Raw genomic sequence first — 10,236 nt, forward strand, 5'->3', positions numbered from 1 at the left:
TTTTTGAAAATTGACTTGCTAGAAGAGGTCTATCGTTGAGATTCACATTCCCTTGAATACGCTATAAAATATCAATAACATGCTAAGCCAAAGGCTGCTCCAGTCACAGGTGAGCTGAAGCCCTCCATCCTCACCTTCCGCTAAATCTCGGAACCTAATGGGACAGAAGAGGAAAAGAACAATGTTTAGAGCAGGAAACAGACAGACTGAGCAGTTACACAAACTCTACAGAGTATTACAGTACCGAGGGTGTGTGTGCAGTTCATAGAATGGTTACAGCACGGGAGGCCGCCATTCGGCCCGTCGAGCCCATGCTGGCTCTCTGCAAGAGCACTTCATCTAGTCCCACTCCCTGCCCTTTCCCCGTAGCCCTGCAAGTTTTTTTCTTTCAGGTACTTAACCAACTCCCTTTTGAAAGATAAGATTGAGTCTACCTCCACCACCCTTTCAGGCCGTGTATTCCAGATCCTAACCACTCGCTGCGTAAAAAGGTTTTCTCTTATGGTGCTTTTGGTTCTTCTGCCACTCACCTTAAATCTGTGTCCTCTGGTTCTCGACCCTTCCACCAATGGGAACAGTTTCTCTCTATCTGCTCTGTCTAGACCCCTCAGGATTTTGAACACCTCTATCAAATCTCCTCTCAATCTTCTCTGCTCTAAGGAGAACAACCCCAGCTTCTCCAGTCTATCCACGTAACTGAAGTCCCTCATCCTTGGAATCATTCTCGTAACTCTTTTCTGCACCCTCTCTAAGGCCTTCACATCCTTCCTAAAGTGCGGTGCCCAGAATTGGACACAACATTCCAGTTGGGGCCGAACCAGTGTTTTATAAAGGTTCAGCATAATTTCCACACTTTTGTACTCTATACCTCTATTCATGAAGCCCAGGATCCCGTATGCTTTTTTAACTGCTTTCTCAACCTGCCCTGCCACCTTCAATGATTTGCGTACATATACCCCCAGGTCTTTCTGTTCATGCACCCCCTTTAGGATTGTACCCTTTAATTTACACAAACTCTACAGGGTATTACAGTACCGCAGGTCCGTGTGGAGTTACAAAACAAACTATACAGGGTTGAGAGAGTCAGGAAATACACAATTAGTCAGACGGAGGTGTAGCAAGATGGTGAGGGTTAGAGAGTGCAAGGGACATGGGTGCAGGTTAGGGTGAGGGTTAGAGAGTGCAAGGGACATGGTGCAGGTTAGGGAGAGGGTTGGAGAGTGCAAGGGACATTTGTTTAGGAGAGGATAGGGGTCTGGCTGAAAACGATAAAACCTCTAATACTAACAGACGAGAGAGGCACTTACTTCCGCACCAACTTATAGAGGCGCTTCCTGTTCTGGGCAGGAGTGCTCCCCCTGCTGGAGAGCTGGAACAGCCGGTCAGCAACGGCCTCGAAGTCAAACTGTGCAGAAATACAACAAACGGGACTTTAGGACCCCTCTTCTATTCCAAACCGCACACGAGGAGCCCTGCAGCCACAAAGGCTGCGTGCTGTTCATGTGTGCTCCCATTCCTACATTACACCAGTGGCTAAACTTCAAAAGTACTTCACTGGCTGTAAAGCTCTTGGGACACCCCGAGGTGGTGAAAAACCTTATAGAAATGCAAGTCTTTCTTTAAAAACCACAGACAATTCTACAGCACTCCTCACTTGCAGCAACAAGTGCTAATGTACTTACATTCGGAGCACAGTACACTGGGGGGAATTGTTATTTGTAATATCCCATAGAATTCCCTCACCGAGGTGGTGGTGGGTCTGCTCCTTGAACCTCTGCAGTCCGTGTGGTGAAGGTGCTTCCACAGTGCCGTTCGGGGGGAAGTTCCAGGATTTTGACCCAGCGACAATGAAGGAAATTGAGGTTGGGGTTAGGGTTAGTGTGTGGGCCAGTCCAGCAAAGGGGATAAGTTCCCTTCCCTTAAATTGGATTTTTCCGACAATCGGGCCGATTTTATGGTCACTTTATCTGGTGCCAGCACACAAATAACCAGAATTCAATTTCACAACTTTCTGGTGATGGTACTGGCTGCTCGTCCAGTACCAGAACCGCCACACTACCACACCCAATGAAACCCAGCCACACTCCAGGGCAGTCAAGCCCATTGACGTGACTGCACCGGTGGCACAGGTTTTGGCAGGGGCACAGGGCGGAACTAGCTTCAGTCTGGAACCACTTAACAATTCCACTCAAGTCCCCCCATTCATTAAAATGTCAATTTAATGAGAGATAAATATTTAGAGTGACCAGTACCTGGAGGACAGGTCCAACATCGTCGTCGTATCTGGATTGATTCGGGTTCTCTCCCTCTCCATCCAGTTTCAGCAGCTCCTTCCCTTTCTCGGATGTGGAACCTGTGTGCAGATTTTGAGACGCAAACCATTGATCATCATTTCAACTGATACTGAAGAGTGCCCAATGCCCCCAATCCCAGTGTGCCTGTGGAACCTGTACCCGAGAGTCAGTGCCCAATGCCCCCAATCCCAGTGTGCCTGTAGAACCTGTACCCGAGAGTCAGTGCCCAATGCCCCCAATCCCAGTGTGCCTGTGGAACCTGTACCTGAGAGTCAGTGCCCAATGCCCCCAATCCCAGTGACCATGTGCCTGTGGAACTCATACCCCACCCTCCAGTACCTTGCCCAATTGGCTATTCTTCAGGTCTAAAGCTGCTGAGTACTCAGTTTGTCTTGGTGCAGGGTGGGTGAACAGGCATCGCAATCACACCAAATCCTGTCCATTTCCCAGCAGGGGTCAATGGACACTGATCTGAAGAACCAAACCCTCCCTAAACCAGGCCAATCGCAGCATCTCCAACTGAGGTCAGCTAACTGAGCAGAGGGAGCAAGGGGCAAGATCCGACAACAACCGAAACAAGGTGGAGCAAGTCAGCACATATTAGCAGCGACTGCAAACTCAAAACTAACACCTTTTCTTTGGCTAGCTGGCTGCAATCACACCAAAGGACGCAAGAATTAGGAGCAGGAGTCGGCCATATGGCCCCAAAGCCTGCTCCGTCATTCAATACGATCATGGCTGATCTTCAACCTCAACTCCACCTTCCTGCCCTATCCCCATATCCCTCGATTCCCAAAAATCTATTAACCTCAGTCTTGAATATACTCAACAACTGAGCATTCACAGCCCTCTGGGGCAGAGAATTCCAAAGATTCACAACCCTGAGTGAAGAAATTCTTCCTCATCTCAGTCTTAAATGGCCAACCCCTTATCCTGAGACTATGTCCCCTAGTTCTAGACTCTCCAGCCAGGGGAAACAACCTCTCCACATCTACCCTGTCAATCCACTCAGAATCTTGTATCTTTCAATGAGATCACCTCTCATTCTCCTAAACCCCGGAGAATATAGGCCCATTCTATTCAATCTAGGCAAAATAATTGATTCCTCACCGTTTATCTTTGGTGACGGCTTAATCGGAGTTGGATCTTCCTCCTCGTTGTTCGACTGCAGCTCCTCTCCCGAATTGCCCTCATCCTCACCACGTTGTAGCTCATTCATTAAATCTTCAATAGCAAAAGGTGCCTGGTCTGCAATCATCTCAAAGATTCCCTGCGAGATCGCGTGAAACAAAACTCGACTGTAGCCGCACCACAGACAGAAACAAGAATTAGAACACAGCAATACACGGGCCCCGAGCGGTACTAAACACAGCAATACACTGGCCCCGATCGGTACTAAACACGGCAACAATACACTGGCCCCGATCGGTACTAAACACAGCAACAATACACGGGCCCCGATCGGTACTAAACACGGCAACAATACACTGGCCCCGATCGGTACTAAGCACAGCAACAATACACTGGCCCCGATCAGTACTAAACACGGCAACAATACACTGGCCCCGATCGGTACTAAACACAGCAACAATACACTGGCCCCGATCGGCACTAAACACAGCAACAATACACTGGCCCCGATCGGTACTAAACACAGCAACAATACACTGGCCCCGATCAGTACTAAACACAGCAACAATACACTGGCCTCGATCGGTACTAAACACAGCAATACACTGGCCCCGATCGGTACTAAACACAGCAATACACTGGCCCCGATCGGTACTAAACACAATACACTGGCCCCGATCGGTACTAAACACAGCAATACACTGGCCCCAATCGGTACTAAACACAGCAACAATACACTGGCCCCGATCGGTACTAAACACAGCAATACACTGGCCCCAATCGGTACTAAACACGGCAACAATACACTGGCCCCGATCGGTACTAAACACAGCAACAATACACTGGCCCCGATCGGTACTAAACACAGCAACAATACACTGGCCCCGATCAGTACTAAACACAGCAACAATACACTGGCCTCGATCGGTACTAAACACAGCAATACACTGGCCCCGATCGGTACTAAACACAGCAATACACTGGCCCCGATCGGTACTAAACACAATACACTGGCCCCGATCGGTACTAAACACAGCAATACACTGGCCCCAATCGGTACTAAACACAGCAACAATACACTGGCCCCGATCGGTACTAAACACAGCAATACACTGGCCCCGATCGGTACTAAACACAGCAACAATACACTGGCCCCGATCGATACTAAACACAGCAACAATACACTGGCCCCGATCGATACTAAACACAGCAACAATACACTGGCCCCGATCGATACTAAACACAGCAACAATACACTGACCCCGATCGGTACTAAACACAATACACTGACCCCGATCGGTACTAAACACAGCAACAATACACTGACCCCGATCGGTACTAAACACAGCAATACACTGGCCCCGATCGGTACTAAACACAGCAACAATACACTGACCCCGATCGATACTAAACACAGCAACAATACACTGACCCCGATCGGTACTAAACACAGCAATACACTGGCCCCGATCGGTACTAAACACAGCAACAATACACTGACCCCGATCGATACTAAACACAGCAACAATACACTGACCCCGATCGGTACTAAACACAGCAATACACTGGCCCCGATCGATACTAAACACAGCAACAATACACTGACCCCGATCGGTACTAAACACGGCAACAATACACTGGCCCCGATCGGTACTAAACACAATACACTGGCCCCGATCGGTACTAAACACAACAATACACTGGCCCCGATCGGTACTAAACACAACAATACACTGGCCCCAATCGGTACTAAACACAGCAACAATACACTGGCCCCGATCGGTACTAAACACAGCAACAATACACTGGCCCCGATCAGTACTAAACACAGCAACAATACACTGGCCCCGATCGGTACTAAACACAACAATACACTGGCCCCGATCGGTACTAAACACAGCAACAATACACTGGCCCCGATCAGTACTAAACACAACAACAATACACTGGCCCCGATCGGTACTAAACACAGCAATACACTGGCCCCGATCGATACTAAACACAGCAATACACGGGCCCCGATCGGTACTAAACACAGCAACAATACACTGGCCCCGATCGGTACTAAACACAGCAATACACGGGCCCCGATCGGTACTAAACACAGCAACAATACACTGACCCCGATCGGTACTAAACACAGCAACAATACACTGGCCCCGATCGGTACTAAACACAGCAACAATACACTGGCCCCGATCGGTACTAAACCTGGTCACAGGAGCTATCCAGACCGTTTTTTTTCTTTCAGATTCCGACAGACCATATTGATTTTTTGTTCATATTTCCAATTTTAACTTTGTAGCTGTGCTTTATCATTGTTGGGGTGGGAGGAGAGAAGGGGCAGGCAGTCTGCACAATACTATGTAACATAATAATACAGATGTGACAATCACAGACCCTAATGCCTGCACCATTACTGAGGCTATCCTGTGGGCGCTCTCCTTTACTGCTACAGGCAATTGTTAGCCAGTTTCAGCTGGTGGGTGATGCACAAACGCACCAAAGACCCAAAAACCACTGCCCATACAAACGGGACACAGATGGTTTTTTACTTGCTCAAAGATTTGGCTGACTGATTTATACAGACATAAAGGTCCCAGGTCAAATCCTGTGTGCTCAAATTATGGACCTCAGCCAGGATAGGAGTGGGCATGCTACAATGGAACGGAGCTTACCTGGAAGGGATATGGAGGGTGTGGGGGGGATGGAGATCAGCCAGGGCTCCCCAATCCTGACTGGGATCCAGTGACCCCGCGTGCGTGGACACCAGGAGATGATAAGATTGTGCACAGCAGCAGCAACTCACCACCCAGGCTCAGCTGGGGGGGGGGGGGGGGGGGGGTCGGTCAGTGCCCGTGGAACCTTCCCCCGCGGCCAGAGGGAGTTGGGGAGAGCCCGAGAGAGTTCCAATGACATTGGATTGTTGGGGACACATCAACCCTCGCACACAGCACGGAGACAGACTCGCTGGCAGGTTAATACTTACTCCTTGGTTTTGGCAGCAATTTGACAGAAAGGATCAATAAACTTCAGGTTCTGTTCCGCAGACAACTGGGGCAAAACAAAAAACACTGTTACAGCGTAAGGATTGTACGTTCCATTCTGTACTGCTCGCGAAAAGAATTCAGTACAGCTCAATTTATTCAAACCCAACATTTTACCACAGGAGATGTAAAGGGAATAATGGGAGCGACTGGCTGGAATCTAATCGAGGGGGTCGGCTGAGCGTGTTAGAATTAACCTTTGGAGTCAGAGCTCAGGTGTACACTCGGGATTTTAGAACAGTCTCAGTGACGTCACACCCAGAGGGAGCGTGGGTGATGGGAACTAGTGATTACAGGATTGCAGAGTCTGCAGCTCATCAGGAAACCCCACCTCTTCAAGGATCGCATTCTCTTTACCTGCTGTGCACCAACTTTCGCCAGCTCTTGTAGGTAGATATCGATGAAATGAAAGCGGATTCCACTAGGAGCTGTGTTACTGGCAGGGTTCAGCACTTCATTCGTCACACAGCTTAGAAAACGGCCGACAACACTGCAAACAAAAGCAGAAAGGCTCACTCCAGGAATCACAAGGTAAACGCAACCCCTCAAAGCACGCACTCCAGGAATCACGAGTGAATCTCCGCCAAAGTAACAGCACCCAGCCCTGCTCACTAGAGAACGGCTGGATTTGATATCCAGAGGAATTTTTAGGTCTCTAAAAATTGCGACAGTATTTTCAGTTTCACAATCTGTGCAAAGATTGCCTGGAGGCTGGTTAAAGCTTCACTCACCTGTCATCCCAGCTCATGCTCTTCAATTCCTCGAGAAACTGCCTCAGGACCAAGCGGATGAGCTGCAGAACAAGGCATAGCATCAACCACAGCCACAATTCTCCATTCAGTTTAACATTGCTTCCCCAGTGGCTCAGCTCGGAGTGTCACTGCCCTTTGTGGAGCTGAGCCATATAGATCGGGAGAGCCCTGGGTTCAATGCCTGATCACCATTGACTGACCTCACTTCAGCCAGGGCAGCTGTGCAGGTGCTGCAAATAACCTGAGCGCCCAAAGTCAAGGACAAAGGATCAGAAAACACAGCTTGGATCCTGCTCATCACCGCCCAGTGGCCACTCCTGGATCGCAGCCGAGGACAGGATTCGGCTCAGCTGTGATGACCTCAATGGCTGAATAGCCAGCCAACCTTCACAAATAGAGAAAGGTCACTCACGGCAGTTGGAGCTTTGAAACTGTACCAGAGCAGGAGTCTCTGCCTTCAGGAGAGATGGGGAGGAAAAAGGGGGGGGGGGGGGGGGGGGACAGCCACGTTTCTAGGGTTCCCATCCCCACTGCCACAAGTCACGTAGCCGAACATATCCAACACTTGGCGTCAGTACAATGGCTGCCCGAGTTTGAGCGTCAGGGACAGGAACAATACGCTGCATAAAATCTCACCGTGTAGAATTTATCCAGGCGCAGACGATCGATCCCATTCCACTCGCGATTCATCGTCTGAAAGAACGTCTCCATGAACAGGAACTCTGGAGCAGGGTAAGAAACGAGACTGCTCACTACATGCACGTTCATTAGCAATCAAAACAGAAACCGCTGGAGAAACACAGCAGGATGGCAAGCACTGGCGTTCAGACCTCCAGTTCTGATCAAGGTTCCTCACCCAAAACATGCAAAACTGCCTCGCTTTGCCACCGCCGCTGGCTGCCGTCATCCAGTTGCTCCTTTATATCGATATATGTTAATCGGGCATTTTGAACCCTGACCCTCGGATGATTGTTTCTTCACGATGCAGATACACCAAACCCAGTTCAATCCTACGACAATACGCACACTTCATGCCCCATTCCAACCCAGGGTGAACCCCCAAAATCCTGGGTCTGACTGAAACCGAGGGCAATGTCCTCCCATGGTAACCCATTCTACACTTATACTACTTTGCCCACTGACTTATCTTCTTACTCCCACCCTCTTCCACTCCAAAGTTTATAACTGTGATTTGATATTGGAGACAGAATGAGCAGCAACTTACTGGCATCCAGATTCCTGAAAGTGTGTACGAGTTGGGCAATGGAGTTAGCCAGTTCTTCCTGTAACAAGCAGGACAGGTTTTAATGAGTGAAATCACAAGATCTGAAAACTCTTACTGAATTAATGATCAACTTTGTGCCCTTGGCAAGACAGAGTGTCAAAGCACACTCATGGTTTGCAGCATGATCCCACAGGACCAACACGCTGTTAGTAACTACAGCCCTCAGCTTGTATATTATACATTTTCTCAGGTCCAACATCACCACCCGCTCCTGCATGTGGACTTCGTGCCCCCACGATCTGGATTTGCTGCCCGATAATGAGGTAAGCACCACCATGAGCCAGGGAACCGAACAGAGAATCGTCGAGAGGCCCCGGCTCTGGCCGGGGTGCGATTCCATAGCTGCTCATCGCCCTCTGGTACCTTGGTCATTCTTCATACATCAAGCTAGTCAGGAAGTGCCGATGGAAGGACACTTGAGTGTGGGGCGAGAGAAATCTCAGCCAAGCCGGGTCCTGAGCTCAGTCAGTGCCCACACGCAGGAGTCACACATTAGAATCAGAAATTTACAGCACAGGAGGGGGCCATTCGGCCCATCGCATTTACATGAGTGAAGCCAAAGCAGAAACAGCCCCGATCTTTCAGTGTTACCGCTCTCTGCTACTTTAGAAATAAACTAACCATTACTTACCTGTAACACAGGTTTGTCCTGCATCCACATGCAGTAGAAAATGCCCTTCCATATTTTCAGTAACTCTTCCTGACTGAAACCACCTAAAAAACATAATACTTAATGGAGTATTGAAAACTATAGCACCAGGGCAGGAGTCAGTGGACAGAGAGCAATGCAATCCCCTAATGACAGTAAAATTACAGAATCCTCACGTAATGAAAGCAGAATTTGCCACAAGAATCTGAGGAAAGACTTGTGTTTACACAGTGGGAGCACCTTCACCACACGGACTGCAGCGGTTCAACAAGGCAGCTCACCACCACTTTCTCAAAGGCAACTAGGGATAGGCAATCAATGCCGGCCTTGCCAGCGACACCCACATCCTAAGAACGGATGAAAAAAAACACTGAACAATGCCCCAAAACACGTCACGGTCAAGTAACTGCTTAGAAATCCAGTCACTGTAATTTTGCAAGTTGGTCTGTTTCCCCCTCAACCACAGGGCAGCTCACACTGCCCGCTCACACTCAACGCTCAGTGCCACCCCCCCACCCACACTCTCTCCCACCCCCGGGGCCTCTGCCTCTCTCTCCCGGGGTGTGTGTGTCTCTCTCTCTCTCTCTCCCCCCCGGGCCCACACTCTCTCTCTCTCTCTCCCCCCCCCCCCCGGGCCCACACTCTCTCTCTCTCTCTCTCTCTCTCTCTCTCTCTCTGCCCCCCCCCCCCCCCGGGCCCACACTCTCTCTCTCTCTCTCTCCTCCGCCCCCCGGGCCCACACTCTCTCCCTCTCCCTCTCCCCCCGGGCCCACACTCCCTCTCCCCCCCGGGCCCACACTCTCTCTCTCCCTCCCCCTCCCCCCGGGCCCACACTCCCTCTCCCCCCCGGGCCCACACTCTCTCTCTCTCTCCCTCCCCCGGGCCCACACTCTCTCTCTCCCCCCCGGGCTCTCTCTCTCTCTCTTTCTCTCTCTCTCTCCCCCCCGGGCCCACACTCTCTCTCTCTCTCCCTCTCCCCCCCGGGCCCACACTCCCTCTCCCCCCCCGGGCCCACACTCTCTCTCCCTCCCCCGGGCCCACACTCTCTCTCTCCCCCCCGGGCTCTCTCTCTCTCTCT

The 10,236-nt window shown here is 50.3% G+C and overlaps 1 protein-coding gene across 4 annotated transcripts in view; it reads right to left on the reverse strand.

Moving 5' to 3' along the window:
• Positions 1 to 10,236, reverse strand: part of rrp1 (ribosomal RNA processing 1) — a 428,065-nt gene that overhangs the window by 19,935 nt on the left and 397,894 nt on the right. For all 4 annotated transcript variants that reach the window (XM_086007333.1, XM_086007332.1, XM_086007331.1 and 1 more), the window contains exons 2-11: positions 9,141 to 9,223; positions 8,450 to 8,507; positions 7,861 to 7,946; positions 7,204 to 7,265; positions 6,830 to 6,962; positions 6,415 to 6,479; positions 3,405 to 3,592; positions 2,253 to 2,353; positions 1,308 to 1,405; positions 135 to 154 (exon numbers count right to left, since the gene is read on the reverse strand). In XM_086007333.1, coding sequence (XP_085863459.1) covers positions 135 to 154; positions 1,308 to 1,405; positions 2,253 to 2,353; positions 3,405 to 3,592; positions 6,415 to 6,479; positions 6,830 to 6,962; positions 7,204 to 7,265; positions 7,861 to 7,946; positions 8,450 to 8,507; positions 9,141 to 9,223 — 894 coding nt within the window. The remainder of the gene's footprint in view (positions 1 to 134; positions 155 to 1,307; positions 1,406 to 2,252; positions 2,354 to 3,404; positions 3,593 to 6,414; positions 6,480 to 6,829; positions 6,963 to 7,203; positions 7,266 to 7,860; positions 7,947 to 8,449; positions 8,508 to 9,140; positions 9,224 to 10,236) is intronic.

This window comes from Somniosus microcephalus, chromosome 14 (assembly GCF_052327205.1).
Source record: "Somniosus microcephalus isolate GS21.2 chromosome 14, FLI_Smic_1.0, whole genome shotgun sequence".
In the NCBI taxonomy this organism is placed as follows: domain Eukaryota; kingdom Metazoa; phylum Chordata; class Chondrichthyes; order Squaliformes; family Somniosidae; genus Somniosus; species Somniosus microcephalus.